Source organism: Lepus europaeus, chromosome 1 (genome assembly GCF_033115175.1).
Source record: "Lepus europaeus isolate LE1 chromosome 1, mLepTim1.pri, whole genome shotgun sequence".
In the NCBI taxonomy this organism is placed as follows: Eukaryota; Metazoa; Chordata; class Mammalia; order Lagomorpha; family Leporidae; genus Lepus; species Lepus europaeus.
Window position 1 is genome coordinate 18,588,477 of NC_084827.1, and position 19,657 is coordinate 18,608,133.

General features: G+C 42.6%; 1 protein-coding gene across 2 annotated transcripts in view; it reads right to left on the reverse strand.

Moving 5' to 3' along the window:
- KLHDC10 (kelch domain containing 10) overlaps window positions 1-19,657 on the reverse strand; it is a 57,835-nt gene that overhangs the window by 12,336 nt on the left and 25,842 nt on the right. For both annotated transcript variants that reach the window (XM_062200143.1, XM_062200072.1), the window contains exon 2: window positions 15,226-15,312. In XM_062200143.1, the coding sequence (XP_062056127.1) occupies window positions 15,226-15,312 (87 nt within the window). The remainder of the gene's footprint in view (window positions 1-15,225; window positions 15,313-19,657) is intronic.

A 19,657-nucleotide genomic window follows, 5' to 3' on the forward strand; every position in this document is an offset into this window, starting at 1 on the left:
TAGCTACAAACAGGGGCCAGGGAATATTTATAACATGGGTGTACTTTTTAATCTGCTTGTTTTTTTCTCATGCACTCACACATACTACTTATGGTTTTTTTAAGGAGCTAGTCTCCATTTCTATTTCGTGTAATTACTTTCAGCTTTTCATTAACTGTAAAAGGATTCTTCCCAAGGGAGGCAAAACAGCATGATAAACTCAAGAAAACGGCTGACAACTTGGAATTTTTAAGAAAAGGAGAAGGAAGTGGAGGAGGAGAAAGAGGAGGAGGAAGAGGAGAAGTTGTTTGATAATCAAAAAGCTAGTATGACAAATTTTCTTATTTCTTTAAAGGAAACACACACACACACAGGTCAACTAAATTAAACTGTGAATATTAGAGAACTACATAAATATAATCACAAATGTGAATGAGTCATGTATAAATAAAAATACACATATAAAACCTAGGATTTTCCCACAATATATAATTACATACTTTAAAAAAAACTGTCTGTGAAGGACTTCCAGCAAAATTCAGACTCTAAACACCATTCCAGACATTATGGCGGCTAACGAAGAAAATCCTTACACTTATCTCAAAGAACAGCTTTCATCCTACTAAGAACTTGACTAGGAAAAGCTTTTCTACAACTTGTATCTGAAAGCCTTCTAAAGTTGAAATTACAACAACTGCTCGCTAACAATTACTTCAAGGCTTTTTTAGAGTAACAAAACAACCTTTACGTTATCTCTGTTATGCTTCCAATTTTTTTTATGCCAGTCCAGGCAAACCTCTGCATAGCTACAGATCCAAAGATGCTTAAATATATTTTGGATGAAATAAGAAGTTACTGTGGTTGTTTGTTAACCCTAAAAATGTATCTGTTTTTGTATGTCAGTAACAAGACAGCAGTGTGATGTTCATGCATATTCGGGACAATGCTGGATACCTAATAAATATGTTATACATGTACTTAAGTATTTACAGCCCACCTAATAAAAGGCCTCATATGTTTACTTTCCAAATCAAATTCCCACTTTCTACACTACCCTTCCAAACAAGAACTGAGAAGACAAAACAACAGAGAATCAAGAGTCACTCAGTCCTCCCTCTCCTGTTTGCCGATTGCTCAAGGACCACGTCTGCCGCCCGGCGCCGCCCAGCGCCGCCCAGCCTTTCCCCTGCTGGCCCTGCTGGACCCCATCTCTCACACTCACCACTGCCTGCTTCAGTGGGTCTTTCCTTGCAAGCTCAGAGTCCTTCCCTTACACCTTGGCCTAGTCTCTGTACCCATCAATCCCTATGTGTCGGAGCGCTTCCAAGTCTACCCTGTGCAGCTCTGTCTCATCAAAACAAAACAAAACCCCTAGGGCTCCTCCACTTCAGAACCACACTATTCAATCACTAGGGTACACACGGAATTAACATGATTACATCACAACTATGTAAACACGGTAGTATAGAGTCAAACTATAATCAGTTGGCAAATGTACTAGTGAGCTGTGATCTACCCTAAGTGGAGATGTCAATTTCTCTTTCCTGAAACACAAAGTGTGGCATGGAGGAAAGAGCAAGGACTCTTGAAATATCTAGATCTGGACCCAAGTTCTCTCTGACTCTGAACAAGTCGCTGACCCGAGTCTCAGCGTCCTTCGGGATATTACCATACCTCTTTACACATGTTAGGTTCAAACACACTTTCTGGTTTACATGTGTCTTTCCAGCAGGCTGGGAGCTATTTGAGGAAGAGGAATGTATTCCTGTTAAACTTTCTATAGTCAAGCCAAGGGTATATAGGAAACACTGCACTATTTGGCATTTAACTTTTCTCCATGCATTTCGTCACTCTGCTTTTCTTCTCCAAATAGATTATAAACCCCTCAAAGGGCAAAGGTCATGTGTAACAAGTATCCTGTATCAATCACAACACTTGAAAGAGCTGGGGCTGTCTAACAGGTACTGAAAGTTCTGTTGACTTTAACTTCAGGCCAAAGCAAATGGTAACAGGGCTGATCAAAACAGTGTCCAACTCTGAGTGCACTTTTGATACCACTATGCTCCAGGGACAAGCTTTAGGGGACAGGTGTTAGAATACCCAGTGACCTTTCCAAGACACAAATGCTTCTTTTTAAGAATGGGCAAGTCAAAAAAAATTGTTTAAAGATTATTTATTTGAAAGGCAGAGTTAGAGAGAGAGAGAGAGAGAGAAGGAGAGACAGAGAGACAGTTCTTCCAACTGCTGGCTCACTCCTCAAATGGTCCTAACAGCCAGGACTGGGCCAGGGCAAACCCAGGAGCCAGGCGCTTCCTCCGGGTCTCCCACGTGGGTACAGCGGCCCAAGCACTTGGGCTATCCTTCGCTGCTTTCCCAAGCACATTAGCAAGGAGCTGGATCAGAAGTGGAGCAGCCAGGACTTGAACCAGTGCCCATATGGGATGCTGGTGCTGCAGGTCATAGCTTTAACCCATTAAGCCACAGCGCCAGCCCCAAGCAAGACAAATTGGAAAAAAAAAACAAAAAACAAAAAAACCACAAAACAAAAAACAAAGAGTTGCTATGCTCAACAGACAAGTCTTAAGAATCGCTATCAAGGGGCCGGAATGTGGTGTAGTAAGCTAAGCCTCTACCTGCAGTGCCAGCATCCCATATGGGCACCAGTTGTAGTTCCAGATGCTTTTCTTCTGATCTAGCTCACTGCTAAGGCCTGGAAGAGCAGTAGAAAATGGCCCAAGTGTTTGGGCCCCTGTACCTGCGTGGGAGGCCCAGAAGTTCCTGGCTCTTGGCTTCAGATCAGCCTAGTTCCAGCCATTGTGGCCACTGGGGAGTGAACCAGCAGATGGAAGACCTTTCTCTCTGTCTCTCTCTCTCTGTCCGTAACTCTACCTCTCAAATAAACAAACAAAATCTTAAAAAATTAATAAGAATACATTACCTATGAAAGTCTTTCATGTCTTGCAACGTTTTATCAAAAAAAGGAATATCAGGTCATTTGCTGTGTTATTTGGAGCCAACAGATAATTTTAAAAGTGGCTATTAGGCAACACAGTATATTCTAAGATTTTTTTTCTAACTGGTTGCACAGCATGAATGGTGTTCGAAGTATACTGTCACATGGATGACACCTTGAGGGGTTAGGAAAAAGATGGTTTTATATTTATCCACTAATTCACTGAATTAAAAATAGCACTGGGCACCAGTTATGTACCATGCATGATGCTAAGCGCTGGCAGTGCAATGGTAAGATAATCACTCTCTTGGTGTCCTGGAGCCATGGCCTCGCCCGCACTGGCCAGTGCAGCAGCCACTAGCCACATAGGGCGGTCAGCCTGGGCCGACTGTGGAGAAGCTCTGAATGCGAAATACCCACTACACCTCAAAGCATTCGGTACCCCAACAGGAGTGTAAACTTTTAACTATCGATTATATGTTGGTTGACAGTTTTAATATATTAGGCTAAAAAAAGGCCGGCGCCGCGGCTCAATAGGCTAATCCTCCGCCTAGCGGCGCCGGCACACCGGGTTCTAGTCCCGGTCGGGGCACCGATCCTGTACCGGTTGCCCCTCTTCCAGGCCAGCTCTCTGCTGTGGCCAGGGAGTGCAGTGGAGGATGGCCCAAGCCCTTGGGCCCTGCACCCCATGGGAGACCAGGAGAAGCACCTGGCTCCTGCCATCGGATCAGCGCGGTGCGCCGGCCGCAGCGCGCTACCGCGGCGGCCATTGGAGGGTGAACCAACGGCAAAAGGAAGACCTTTCTCTCTGTCTCTGTCTCTCTGTCCACTCTGCCTGTCAAAAAAAAAAAAAAAAAGATTTATAAAAAAAAAAAAAATATATTAGGCTAAAAAAAAGTACTAAAATTCACGTCACCTGTTGTTTTTACTCACTATGGCTACTTGACACTTTTAAGTTTTGCGGCCCACTTATTCCTGTCAAGCAGCACGAGTGTAGCCCAACTGCTGACTTCCGGCAGTAACATCATGCCTAATGCAAATTAAACTCTTGGGTAAAGAGTGTCTAATCAATGTTTGATAAATATTAAACATCCTGTCAAGGAGTCGTACAGCTGGGTGTACAGAGGCACCTCCCGTTTCTTGTCAGTGACAGCAGATTTCTGTCTCGTATTTACAGCCCAAGAGTGACTAACGTAGTAGGAAGCCTTTCCATTTTTGGCAACCACAGGAATTTGTCAGGTCTGCGGTCATGGAGACTAAGCAATGGTCTTCATTACGTGGAGTACGTCACAGGCCCTTCAGCCTTGACAAGGATGAAAGTGTGTGTCAGAATCTAAAGGAGCTCTCTGCAGCCTCCAGATTCGCCACATACAAATCTCTTTCCTAAAAATTACTTGCTGCTAATATAATTCCCCACAGATGTGGGTTACCTGGCTCAGGAACTCATGTTAGCACCGATCCTGTCCCGGTTGCCCCTCTTCCAGGCCAGCTCTCTGTTGTGGCCCGGGAGTGCAGTGGAGGATGGCCCAAGTGCTTGGGCCCTGCACCCCATGGGAGACCAGGATAAGCCCCTGGCTCCTGCCACCGGAACAGCGCGGTGCGCCGGCCGCAGCGCGCCTACCGCGGTGGCCATTGGAGGGTGAACCAACGGCAAAAGGAAGACCTTTCTCTCTGTCTCTCTCTCACTGTCCACTCTGCCTGTCAAAAAAAAAAAAAAAAAGAAAAGAAAATGCAGAAGTAAAAAAGTTCAAACTCAACCTGGGTGCAGAGGTAAACTTAATTCCCAGAAGGGAATATGCAGTTCTGGGATGTGTACCCAGCCTATGAGGTGTGAACCATCTTCTCCATGTCACAGGCACTTGTCCTCTACCCCAGGTCTCATAAGCAACAGCTTATGGTAACCAGAGAAACTGGATTTAGTTTCTAGTCCCAAAGCTGGAAAAGGCTAGCTGTCAGATGCTTGGTTGTTTCCACGATTTACACTATTATAGATAATATGATAGTAATGTTTCTCCCATGTATCTATTTGTCTGTAAATGTATGAGTGCCTCTGGAAATACAATTTCTGGGTCAAAGGTGTACGCATTCAAAGTTGTTACAGGGGTGGGGGACAGCGTTAGCAACAGCAGCTAAAACACTGCCTGGGACCCTGAATCCCATACCCAGCGCTGCTCTTTTATTTTTTTTTTTTATATTTATTTACTTATTTATTTGGAAGTCAGAGTTATAGAAAGCCAGAAAAAGAGAGAGAGAGAGAAAGAAAGAGAGAGAATCTTCCATTCGCTGGTACACTGCCCAAATGGCCCTTATTGCCGGACGTGGGCTGATATGAAGCCAGGAGCCAGGAGCATCTTCTGGGTCTCTCACGTGGGTGCAGGGGCCCAAGGACTTGGATCATCCTCTGCTGCTTTCCCAGGTGCATTAGCAGGGAGCTGGATCAGAAGTGGAGCAGCCAGGACTTGAACCGGCGCCCATATGGGATGCCAGCACTGCAGGCGCTGGCCCCCAGCTCTGCTTTTGATTCCAACTTCGGGCTGACGTGTACCCTGCAAGGTACTGGGGACGACTTGTACTTGGGCTCCTGATACCCAGATGAGAGGCCTGAACTGAGTTCTCAGCTCCTAGCTTCAGCCTGGCCCAGTCCTATGGGCATTTGGGGAGTGAACCACCAGCCAGATGATTTCTCTCTCTGTGTCTCTCTGCCCCTCAAATAAATAAATAACTTCTTTATTAAAACTGTTACAGACACAATATTCCTCTCCAAAAAGACTGGAACAATCTATAACGCCAGTGATGTGTATGGAGCTATCTATTCACATCCTTTAACCTCTTCATTTGTGCCAATCTGATTGGCAGAACTGGTGTCGATAAATCTGCATTTCCCTGATCCTACTGCCTCACATGTTTATGGATCTATCTGCATTTGGGAACTGCTTGAGCATATCATTTTTTCTATTATCTCACAGATTTTAAGAAATTATTATATTTCTTTAAGCTCATTTCCCACCATTTAATTTGTTTATGGAATTTTTCAACACACACAGAGTTTGTATAATTGAATCACTTAATATTTTCTCTTCAAGATCTCTTACATCTCACTTATCCCTGCATCATTATAAAATTAATAAAATACACTCACTTGTTTCTAGTAATTTGCCATTTTTATATTCATAATTAAAATACATCCAGAACGTTTTAGTGCATTGTATAAGGCAGGGCTCTAATTCCTCACACACTGTTTTGATAGGCTGCTGTTCCCAAACCACTAATGGAACGTTATCCCTACTATACCCATTTGAAATGCTACCTTTACCATATCCTAAATCAACATGTCTAAAGTAGAATTAGGACAATCCCAACATTCAAGTCGCCAGCTTATATATAGAATCGATGGCTCTTTAAATCTATAAATTATGGGGTCAGTGCTGTAGTGTAGCAGGTTAAGCCATCATTTACAGTGACGGTATCTCATTTGGGCACTGGTTCAAGTCCCAGCTGCTCAACATTCGATCCAGCTTCCTGCTAATGCGCCTGGGAAAGCATAGGAAAATGGACCAAGTGCTTGGGCCTCTGCATCCACATGGGAGATGGGGAAGAAGTTTCGGGCTCCTGGCTTTGGTCTGGCCCAGCTATGGTCGTTCCAGCCATTTGGGCAGTGAACCAGCAGATAGAAGATTCTGTCTCTCCCTCTCTTTCGCTGTAACTCTGCCTTTCAAATAAAAATGAATAAATCTTTAAAAGAAGGTATATAAATTATATATAAATACAGATACAAAGCAACATCATAGACTTTTAACTGCAACAGCTTACATAAAGTAGCTCCCAATATTTACCAATTGCTTAATAAGTATTATTTACAAAGGTAGCCACATCCAGACATGCTACTGAACATTTTTGGTAGGGAAAAAAACCCACACTGGGGCCAGTGCTGTGGCACAGTCTGCAGCCCCAGTCTGCAGCGCCAGCATCCCATTTATGGGGTGCTGGTTCAAGTCTCAGCTGCTCCACTTCCAATCCAGCTCTCTGCTGTGGCCTGGGAAAGCAATAGAAGATGGTCCATGTGGGAGATCTGGAAAAGGCTCCTGGCTTTGGATCGGTGCAACTATGGCCGTTGCGGCCCACTGGTGAGTGAACCAGTGGATGGAGGACCCTCTCTGTCTCTGCCTCTCCTTAAACAAACAAACAAACAAAAAACCCACACACTTTTATCTCTAAAAGGACTAACTACTTGTATCAAACAACCTAAAAGATACATCTACTTAACTGATTGCTTCTTTTAAAATACACAGGCCAGCACTACCCTGACCTGAGAAGACAGGTCTTCTGTTGTATCCCTGTTAGCCTGGACAGGCCAGTCCAGCTGGCCTCTGCCCTGACCAGCAGGCAGACAGAACCCCCAGGTGCTCAGACCAAAGCAATCCATTCACACTTGTTGGTTTCCATAGGGACTCCACACACTGTATGAGTGGGTACGTAAGGATTTGCTGGCTTCTCTGGGCACGGTCATCTTAGTGTCAAGGTAGCATCAATGAAAGAAACTTGCTATGACAGACTATAGGATTATCATGAGTTTGTTTTTTTTTTTTTTTTTACAGGTAGAGTTAGTGAGAGAGAGACAGAGAGAAAGGTCTTCCTTCCGTTGGTTCACTCCCCAAATGGCCACTGCGCCGATCCAAAGCCAGGAGCCAGGTGCTTCCTCCGGGTCTCCCATGCGGGTGCAGGGACCCAAGCACTTGGGCCATCCTCCACTGCCTTCCCCGGGCCACAGCAGAGAGCAGGACTGGAAGAGGAGCAACAGGGACAGGACCGGCGCCCCTACTGGGACTAGAATCTGAGGTGCTGGCACCACAGGTGGAGGATTAGCCTAGTGAGCCACGGCGCCGGCCTATCATGAGTTAATTTCAAGTGCTGGGTAAAGCGTACTTGAGACAGCTGCCACCACCCTAGAGATGCCTCCTTCTGAAAACACTGCACGTGTGGGTGGGCGTCTGGCACAGTGGTTAAGGTGCCACTTGGGATGCCTGCTTCCCATCTGGAATGCCAGGGTTTGAGCCCCACCTTCACTTCCGATCCAGCTTCCTATCAGTGTACACCCTGGGAAGCAGCAGGTGATGGCTCAAATACTTGGATCCCTGTCATGCACATGGGAAACCTGGGTTGAGTTCTGGGCTCCTTGCTTCAGCCTGGCCCGGTTCTTGTTGTTGCAGGGATGTGGGGAGTGAACCAGCAGATGGAAGACTCCTCTTTGTCCCTCTCTTTACCTTTCAAATAAATAAAAACTTAAAAATACTGCAGGCATGCATGGGCTCTGGCCCTACTTAGTTCCACTGTCTGTCCCTATAGCACTACCACCTGTCTAATCATTGTAGTTTTGAAGTTGTCTTCTGATATGTAGTAAGACAAATTATCCTTTGTTGTTCTTTATAAAAAATTCCTGCGGCTGGCACCGTGGTGTAGGTTACGCCACTGCCTGCAGCACCAGCATCCCATATGGGTGCCAGTTTGAGTCCTGGCTGTTCCACTTCCTATCTAGCTCTCTGTTATGGCCTGGGAAAGCAGTAGAAGATGGCCCAAGTCCTTGGGCCCCTGTACCCACGTGGGAGACCTGGAGGAAGCTCCTGGCTTTGGAATGGCACAGCTCCAGCCATTGCAGCCAATTGGGGAGTGAACCAGCAGATGGAGGACCTCTCTCTCTGTAACTCTGTCTTTCAAATAAATAAAATAAATCTTTTATTTTATTTGGGGCTGCCACAGCGCCAGCCCCAAAAACAAATCTTAAAAAAAAAAAAAAAATTCCCAGAAGGCCTGCGCTGTGGCATAGTAGGCTAAATCTTTGCCTGTGGCGCCAGCATCCCATATGGGTGTAGGTTCTTATTCGGTGCTCCTCTTCTGATCCAGCTCTTGGCTATGGCCTAGGAAAGTAGTGGAAGAAGGACCAAGTGCTTAGGACCCTGCACCCACATGGGAGACCCAGAAGAGACTCCTGGGTTCAGATCAACACAATCCCAGCTGTTGCGGCCATTTAGGGAGTGAACAGTGGATGGAAGTTCTTTCTCTATGTCTCTCCCTCCCTCTGACTGTAACTCTGCCTCCCAAATAAATGGATAAAATCTTTTAAAATGGGGCTGGCACTGTGGTGCAGTGGGTTAAAGCCCTGGCCTAAAACGCCAGCATCCCATATGGGCGCCAGTTCTAGTCCCAGCAGCTCCACTTCCGATCCAGCTCTCTGCTAAGACCCCTCTCTCTGTCTCTACCTCTCTCTGTAACTTTCTTTCAAATAAATAAAATAAATCTTTAAAAAAAAACTTAGGTATTTTTCTTCATTGACTTTTAAAATGAAAATTTTTTTAAAGATTTATTCATTTATTTGAAAGTCAGAGTTACAGAGAGAGGAGAGGCAGAGAGACAGAGAGGTCTTCCGTCCAATGGTTCACTTCCCGGATAGCGGCTCCAGCAGGAGCTGCGCCAATCCGAAGCCAGGAGCCAGGAGCTTCTTCTGGGTCTCCCACGTGGGTGCAAGGGTCCAAGGACTTGGGCCATCTTCTACTGCTTTCCCAGGCCATAGCAGAGAGCTGGATCGGAAGTGGGGTGGCCAGGTCTCGAACTGGCGCCCATGTAGGATGCTGGCGCTTCAGGCCAGGGTGTTAACCCGCTGCGCCACAACGCTGGTCCCTTTATTTTTTTTTTTTTAAGATTTATTTATTTATTTGAAAGTCGGAGTTACAGAGAGATGAGACGCAATGAATTTTATTTTTTTGAAAGATAGTATTATTTTTCTGTAATGATTTTGAAATTTCCATTATATACATTTTTCATGAACTTTTTTTTTTTTTAAGATTTATTTTATTTGAAAGATAGAATTACAGAGAGAGGAGAGGCAGAGAGATTTTCCATCCGCTGGTTCACTCCCCAGATGGCTGCAACGGCCGGAGCTGTGCCAATCCGAAGCCAGGAGCTTCTTCCGGATTTCCCACGTGGGTGCAGGGGCCCAAGGACTTGGGCCATCTTCCACTGCTTTCCCAGGCCATAGCAGAGAGCTGGATTGGAAGAGGAGCAGCAGGGACTAGAACTGGCACACATAAGGGATGCCGGCGCTTCAGTCCAGGGCTCTAACCCGCTGCGCCACGGTGCCGGCCTGCAATGAATTTTAGAAACACCTTGTTTACATCTATAAAAAGTCCCTCCGGCCGGCGCCGCAGCTCACTAGGCTGATCCTCCACCTTGAGGCGCCGGCACACAGGGTTCTAGTCCCAGTTGGGGCGCCGGATTCTGTCCTGGTTGCCCCTCTTCCAGTCCAGCTCTCTGCTGTGGCCTGGGAGGGCAGTGGAGGATGGCCCAAGTGCTTGGGCCCTGCACCCGCACGGGAGACCAGGAGAAGCACCTGGCTCCTGGCTTTGGATCAGCACAGCGTGCTGGCTGTGGCAGCCATTTGGGGGGGGGTGAACCAACAGAAGGAAGACCTTTCTCTCTGTCTCTCTGTCTAACTGCCTGTCCAAAAAAAAAAAAAAAAAAAAAAAAAAAAGCCCCTTGGGAATTTTTGTTTGAGACATCTCTTGAAGAGAGAAAATCTGAAGCCAGTCATTAAAAAAAGAGAGAGAGAGAGAGAGAGAGAGAGAAAAGAAAAAAAAAAGAAAACCTAGCACGGGACCAGTGCTGTGGCATAGCCAGTAAAGCTGCCGCCTGTGGTGTCAGCATCCCATATGGGCACCAGTTCAAGTCCTGGCTGCTCCAGTTCCGATCCAGCTCTCTGCTATAGCCTGGAAAACAGCAGAAGATGACCCAAGTCCTTGGGCCCCTACATCCACTTGGGAAGACCCAGAACTCCTGGCTCCTGGCTTCAGACGGGCGCAGCTCTGGCCATTGCGGCCAATTGAGGAGTGAACCATCGGATGGAAGACCTTTCTCTCTCTCTGCCTCTCCTTCTCTCTCTGTAACTCTGCCTTTCAAATAAATAAATCTTAAAAAAAAAATCTATCACTATAGTTTATTTTCTTCTTATTTCTAAGCACTTTATACATTTCCATACAACTGTGACTACTTATCTTTTATTTTCCAAACTCTAATATTAGCAGTTTTGAATTTTATTATTTTATCTGAATTATTAGCAGGCCATCTGCCACCAATGACAACTTTCAGCTCTTCCAACATATGTGCTTCTTATCTCTTCTTGGTATTCCACTGTCTTGGCTAAAACCTCCAGAACGAGTTTGAACAGTGGAGATCATATTGGTAGGGTCTCATTGTGTGTGAGTGTGTATGACGTTTGCTATTTTTGTAGATAATTCTATCAGTAATGTAAATTTTCTTTTATCTCTAGATGCCTATGAATTTTTTTTCCTACCAGGAATGGGTGTGATTTTATTTTTAAAAAAGTAAAATTTGTATTGAAATGTGTCATACAAAAAAAGCATATAAGAACACAATTTGATGCATTTTAATAAAATGAACACGCTATCAAGTTTTAGTAAATGTTTTTTCAAATCAGGAAAATCATACTTCTTCCTTTAACCTATTAAAGTAACAAACTAAATACACTGCACAGATAAAGACCATTTGATCTTGATTTCTTTTAATTTAGATTTATCCCTATCATGATACATACATATGTATTATTTACCATTCTATCTTGTTTCATTTTTCCACTTTTCAGATTTCACTGAAATAATCAAACTTCCCCTCCCCCATTCTATTACCCCAATACTTCCTGGAAAACACAAACTTTTACTTTTCCATTGACATTAATAAGCAGTGCTGGAAAACAACAACTTGCCTATTCATGGTGGTTATCTCTGGAAAGAGCAATAAGTTGAGTGAAGATGAAAAAAAGACTTTTACTTTTTTATTTAATTCCTTTTATTGTGAAATATAACCCAGGAATGTACATAAATAGAACTTATTATATGGGAACATGCAGCTATCATCCAAGTCCAAAAACATACATCATATTACTGTAACATCTAACAACTTACTAACAAGGCAACACGCAGCCACTGTCCACCTCCAGGCCACTCCTCACTTTCAGTTACAACGACTGATTTCTATGATGATCACAGAGCCTGCTAGCTTTTGATACTCTTACTATACCCAGGTATGCATCTCCAACAATACTGTCTATTGGTCTCATTCAAGGCGGCCTGATGCAGTATGAATTCCCCCGGGGCCCTTTCACAACGACGTCTCTAAGACGCAGTCCAGTTGCTGAGGTGGAGGTGGTCTGTTCGCTTCCACCCCGAAATCCCTTTCCTTTGCACGAACACAAACCACAGCTTCACTCTAAATTGTGTGAATGGACATCTGGATTGTTTCAAATTGACTCAAAATGTTGCTACACACATTCCTGTACATCCTTTCAAGTGTGCAGGGGCCCACATTTCAGTTGGTTCTAAGTCTAAAAATGGCAATTTTGAGTCTTAACGAAGAGAAATCTCTACCTTTGCTGGATAAGGCCAGAGTGCTTTCAAAACGGTGGCACCAGTTTACACATCCAAGCAGCACGTGGGAGTCCCTGCTGCTCCACATCTGTGCGATGTCTGGTAGTGTCACTGTCAGTCTTTAATTTCGTGCTTCCTGTGAATTTATAGACCTAGCTCATGGTTCTTACATGCATTTCCCTCTTTGCTAACGAGGTTAAACAGCTTTTTATGTTTATTGGCCATTTGGATTTTTTCCTTTTGGGAAATGCCTGCTGAAATCTCTTATAATTGTACATTGCACCACGGCACACACTGGGGATAGAAGAAATGAAGGTACTACCCCACTGTCCCAGTCCTGACAGAGCTCACAGTCTAACGGGACGCAAGGGCAAGCACACAAACGACCCAGCTATGATCCAGGCAGAAAAGAGGGTGCCATCAGAAGCAAGAGGGACAGGCTTGCCAAGCAAGTCTCCCTGAAAACAACTGAGCAGTATAGGAGAGAGATTTTCCTGGAAATAACTTAGCTGCAAGTCTCTAACACTTCCCAGCTTGCTAATTATAATAATCTCCTAATGGTTGTTCAGTTAAATCTCTTCACCAGCTAGAGAACCAGATCTGATCTCCTTGAGGGGTGCCCCACTTGGCCAGAGCCCTCTCTGGCTTCTACTGTCCGTCTTCATCCCACCCCGTGGATCTCTGACAGCAACGTGTCCTTGTTTGGCCTAAATACTTTCCTCAAGCTGTCTGTCCCCACCCTCCCTCCCTTTCTGAAAAGCCATCCTCACGCCACTCCTTTCTCACCCTCCTCCCCGTGCCCCGTGTCACACCGCCCCGTCAGGACCCTAGTCACGAGGACTTACAGTCAAGTTATGCTGTAACTGTCTAGACCATCAAGCTAGCACAGTGCCTGGCATGTAGGACGCAATCAAGAAATACTAAAGGAATGGAAGCATGAACAAACAAACAAACGAAGATAGTTCAGCTGTGGGAGTGGACGAGACATAAAGGAGACCATGGGAAGGAGGACAGCAGGGCAGCAGCACCCGTCTCGAGTGGGGAAGGGCACGGAATGAGCAGAGGCAGGAAGGAGACATCCAGGACTGTACAGGAGAGCAACCCAGAAGAGGAGAGAAGTCCAAGAAGGTACAGGGGGTCATCCGCATCGAACACCACACACAGCTCAGAGAAGGTGAGAGCCAAGAAAAGGACACTGCGCTAAGGGAGGCCGCCCTGACCCTGACCCTGCTGATGGGCAGTGCACTCCCACCTCGCCCTTCTCACCGCTGACATCACCTCTCTCAGCCACTGTTTGAGCCAATGTAGGGCCTACAAAGACCAATGGAATGTAACTTACCTGTGCAATCTTTTTTTCCCCACAATTAAAACTGAAAAACAGACTGTACAATGCCACCATCTAGATATAACCAATTATTTCACTATTCCATTTGTTTATGTTTTTATATAATTATAGATCCTGATTAAATACTTTCTTAATTATGCTTATGTTTAGTAGACATTATAGAATAAACCTTAATTTATGCTTTACTCAGCCCATGTTAGGTTTCTCACTGTAAATCAATAAATTATCATTCTAATTTATAAATGAAGAAAAAATGTTACAGAATTAGAAATGCCCGCTTGGTCACACATGTACAATGGTTTTTGTTGTTGTTGTTACATAAAACTCTCCATTTTTGTCAATAAAATTATTTATTTATGTTAAAAGATGGCACATGACCCTCCTTATCTTATGTTGACCGACTGAGGCTTGATTTTATGCTTTTTGTGCTCCAAAGTGGCGGCTAAAAATAGGTTATGCCCTAGACATGGAAAAATCTGTATCAGCTATAGGATTTTCAAGCTAGGTTTTTAAAAAATTCTTCCATTAAAATCGGATATACTGGATTATAAATAATTGAATACAGTCTAAACTGCAACATTAAGAATGTTTTCCTGACAATGTTCTATCTACAAAAACAATGCGGAGCAGAGTTTTCAATATTCTTCTCACATTTTCTGTTTTTAGTATACAGTATGTTCGATGTACAAAATCAAAAGTAACAGGAATGCAACATTTCTGAAAGTAGTAATTGCTAGGTCAAAGGGTATGAACATTTTTAGGGTTTTTGACACTGAACCCAGAAAACTTGTGTAAAATAACGTAGGCTTCCTTCTAGGGCACATGTTTCTTCTTCCCACCAACAATGGCCATTCTTACGCTGAGCCTCTGCCAATTTAATATGTGAAAATATCTTCATTCTTTAATTGTCATGTTTATAACAACAGTAAAAATAAATAGTTGTTTGTATTTATTTATTTATATTGTTTTACAAATTGATCATTCATATCCTTCTACCTGTTCTTCTAGGAGGCATCTGCTTTTAAACTAGTGACTTATAAGAGCTCTTTATATATTCATGACATTAAACATTTGTTATAAGTATTTTCCTTTTTTATTTATCTTTTTATTTGTGGTACTTGACATAAGAGGCTTTTTATTTTATCCTACCACATAAATTAATCTTTTATTTCTCCATTAGAATCACATTTAGAAAATTCTTTTCATACCCAGTTTACAAATTATTTCCTCAAAGGCCTTTCGACTACGGTTAGGGTGGAACACCACTGATGGCCGTGAGATGATTTGCTTCTACCATCTGATACACATTACATGAGTCTAACTCCCCAAAACTTGTAATTATAATTCCAATAATGGTCAAGATGAAACAGAGATTTAAAATTAAGTTCTAGACTTTCATTACTCCAATTTTAGCTGCCTACACAGTTTTAAGAAAGTAGAGTTTCATGTTTAGAAAATTCATTCAAAGTTCTCTGTAACCCACATGAAGCACAGATCTCTTGCTAGTTGTCACCCACCTCTCAAAAACCTGTTAGGGATCCTTATGATGGGACAGGACTGAATGAAGCGCCTCCTAACTGGGTCCCATCGTATTTTCTTCTTACCTGTTACCACAATTATCAGCAGTAAGTCAGACACATACAACACATGGCAAATAATACAAAGTTACTGTAGTTATAAAGACAGAAAAACAGGAAACAAAACAATACTTGAATACAGAAAGAAATGACATAAAGTAGCATTTAACTCTGTTTTGGAAGCAAAAATTAAAACTTATACACAAGCAGTGATGAAGGTTTTCAACTTTTTAACCCAAAAGAATACAAACAATTGTGTGCCCCCCCCCCCCTTTTTTTTTGAATTCTGATTCAATACTATGGGCACTCAACAATCACCAATGCCATCTTGTGGCTAAAATTCATCAAGAGCTTTACAAATACATTAAAAATGACGACATTTTTAAAGTCAGTGAGTGCCAAAAAAAGGAGCTCGGACCAGAACCAACTGGGCATATCACAGACTCCTGTTCTCTTCAAGGTTTAACATCCTTCTTTTATTAGTTATATGACTAAGAGGATAAGCCAGTGGGTACCATTCTTTAAACAGGAAATAAGCTGAACTTCCTATTCTTAAAATTATATGCTAACAGCCAAATAAAACAAACATTTACTATTTTGGCACTTCCATGTAGAGAGAGTTCACCAGCCTTCCCAGTTAGCAAATTTGCTCCACATTAACCCCAATTAAAAAATTTGCTTTCTTATAAAACAGATGAAAAATGCAATGCATTTAACAAACTTAAATGAGATAATTTTCTCTCCTCACAAAGTTTTGATGGCTCTCAAAGATGGCTCTTAGAATAAAATAAAAGCAATTAACATTTGCAGAGCGTTTAAAGCTTACAAAGGACTTCCACATATAGAACCTTATGATTCTCCCAACAACCCTCTATTGATTCAACAAGTCATTTGATTAATCACCTGCTATGCCTGGGCCCCTAGGCTAGGATCTAAGGCTGCAAAAGGACAATGACTTCTTCCCTTAAGAGAGCTCATGGCTTTGTGAGGAAGGTAGATGTGAAAGCAACCGATTACATCACAGTCAAGTAACTCTGTAACAGGGGCTATAAAAACACTTTGAAGAAGATATGATCATCATAATTTTAGAAGTAAGGAAACTAAGGGAAAACTGACTTGATGCCACAGCCAGGATTCAAGCCCAGGCCTTCAGAATCTAGATCTTGCCTACTTTCTGCAACACTTACCCTGTCTCCAATGCCCAGAAAGAGAACAGTTTCCATTTTTGGCAACTGGAAATACATTCAGATGTTCATCACCATGGTCCAGTTCACATACTATAGAATGTGTACAGATACACAAATTCTATGTAATGCAATGACATTACTTCCATATGTGTCCTTAATGCCATGGACAAAACAGATTCATGGGCAAGGTGAAAATTATTCATCTTGCAAGAAAATTTATCTTCAAATTCTCTGTCTTTTAAATCAGTGGTTCCCAAATGATGCTAGGCTAAGATGGAGATGCAGCAGTCCAACATAAAATGAGAAAAATACAGACAAGGTAGAAAGTTTTTCAAAAAACAAAAACATGCTATTCAAAGGCCTACTCTTTTTTAAAATAAGATTAGAATCTTTTATTGTCACATATTCTTTATTTTATGAGATGGTGAAATAGGAAATGGTAAGTTGGCTGTGTTTCTAAATATCCTTTCATGAAAAAAAAAAGAAAATTTGCAAGCCTGTGTCTAACCTTTAAAAAGTGTGTGTGTGTGTATATATGTATATATATATATATATTTTTTAAACTTAGATGTTTGTGATATCCGAAAGTGCAGAGAACCACTGCTTTAAATCAATAAGATATGTGTTGACGGCTCCTGAGTCCACACAGCCAAAGGATACATTAGATGTGTTAAGAAACATCCCTTACCCTTGAGAAGCTTATATTCTAATTAGGGAGACAAGACAGAGACAACAAACAATTAGATAGCAATACAAGACAGAATATACAAGTGATTAGCTTAAAATTTGACACCTTTATTTATCAAAAGCATTAAAATGTACATACCCTTGGACCCAGCTATTCCACTTCTAGGAATCTATTCCTAAAGAAATAATCATAGATGGCATGGAAAGATGTATGGACAAAGATATTAACTATGGGATTACCTATAATGGTAAAAAATCAGAAACACTTTCAATGTCCAGTGACAGGGAGATGGTTAAGTAGGTATGCTAAATAAACATACTTAGATATGTTCATATTATATATAACACTTAAAAAGTATAGATAAGACTATTTATTAACATGATAAGACATTCATAATATATTGCAAATGAAAAATACAAGGCATCAAATAGTTTTAACTATGGCATTATTTTAGTAGAGAAGAGTGTTTGCATATATTAATGAGAAATACAAGAAGGATATACATCAAATTTTAATTGTGGTTATCTTTGGTTGTTTGTTATGAATGATTTTTGTTTTTTTCCCTTTAAGCTGGTCTTTATTTTCCCAGCTCTCTTAATAAGTAGGCATAACTTTTAAACTGGAAGAACAACAATACCAAATCACTTTAATTTAGAAAAACATGTATATATATATATATATAGAAAAACATGTATATATATATATATATATATATATATATATCTACACACATATATATGTATAACTTTTAAATGCCAGAAAGAAACATATCAAAGTGTTAACAGTGTTATGATTGGAGTTATTACCCCTTCAATGTTACCCAAAAATTTTATGACCAATTATTTTATAATGGAAAAAAAAATGTAAAACTACCTTAAAATTACACTAAGAGCCAGTAACACTGCCGGCGCCGCGGCTCAGTAGGCTAATCCTCCGCCTTGCGGCGCCAGCACACCAGGTTCTAGTCCTGGTCAGGGTGCCGGATTCTATCCCGGTTGCCCCTCTTCCAGGCCAGCTCTCTGCTGTGGCCAGGGAGTGCAGTGGAGGATGGCCCAAGTTCTTGGGCCCTGCACCCCATGGGAGACCAGGAGAAGCACCTGGCTCCTGCCATCAGAACAGCGCGGTGCGCCGGCCGCAGCGCACCTACCGTGGAGGCCATTGGAGGGTGAACCAACGGCAAAAAGGAAGACCTTTCTCTCTGTCTCCCTCTACTGTCCACTCTGCCTGTCCAAAAAAAAAAAAAAAAAAAGAGCCAGTAACACTGAGCATTACTGAGCCAAAGTTGTAATTAGATATACTTCCCCCTGCTTTCTCAGGGCACCTGTCAAACACCTTTGGCACACTGCTCTCAGCGACCAGCGTGACTGCACCACAGGCACAGGCTGATGCTGACTCCAGAAATGACTTTGGCAACAGAGGCACTGACTTCCTCCCTCATGTTTTCTTCTTCACCCAAAGAACGAAACAAAGAGAAACCTGTTTGTTCTTATTATAAAATAAATAATCCTTTTCAATTTCATTTAAATATATTCCTGGTCAGAACTTTTGTTCAGTGTTTTCGTTTTTAGATACTCAAACTGCCTATCTTTTTAGCAACTGCTTAAAAAGCAATCTTCCAGGGGCCGGCGTGGTGTAGCAGGTAAAGCTGCCACCTGCAGTGCCGGCATTGCACATGGACGCCAGTTCAAGTCCCGGCTGCTCCACTTCCGATCCAGCTCTTTGCTATGGCCTGGGAAAGCAGTGGGAGATGGCCCAAGTCCTTGGGCCCCTGTACCCACGTGGGAGACCCAGAAGAAGCTCCTGGCTTCTGGCTTTGGATTAGCACAGCTCCAGCCGTTCGTTGCAGCCAACTAGAGAATGGATCAGCAGATGGAAAACCTTTCTCTCTGTCCCTCTCCTTCTCTCTCTCTCTCTTTCAAATAAATAAATCAATCTTTAAAAAAAAAAAAAGCAACCTTCTAAACAAACAAAAAATGTAATTTATTCAATAATTTCATCAACAGTTTATTTTCTGGCTAGCTGTGAAAAGTTTTTCTCCTCTTTACTAAATAGTCATTTACCCAATTCAGATGGTAAGTCAGCTCGTCTCCCCCTGAAGTCTCCCAAATAACAGACATTTCTTCAAAAACCCATAATCAAAAGAAACCAAGAGATGCCCTGACTGGACTAAAACAATGAAGAATTTTGAAAGATGGAAAGCTGATAGAATCAGGCTACACAAGTAAACCACAGTCCTACAGATCAGTGTAGAGGCGGCCCTAGCGGTGGGAGCAGCCCACGTGTGAAAAGAAGGCTAGAGATAGAAGACCACAGAAGAACTGAAACAATTTACAGAACATTCAGCATGGCAGGTTAGGAGGTAGCACCAAGTGGAAGAGCAGGACCGCATCTCCACCCACCCAGCTCTTTGAGTGAAGTGCTGCAGAATAGAGATTTGCCCCCAGATGTCACAGTGGCAACTGACAGCAAAGGTGTTACTCACCAGGTGGGAACACTG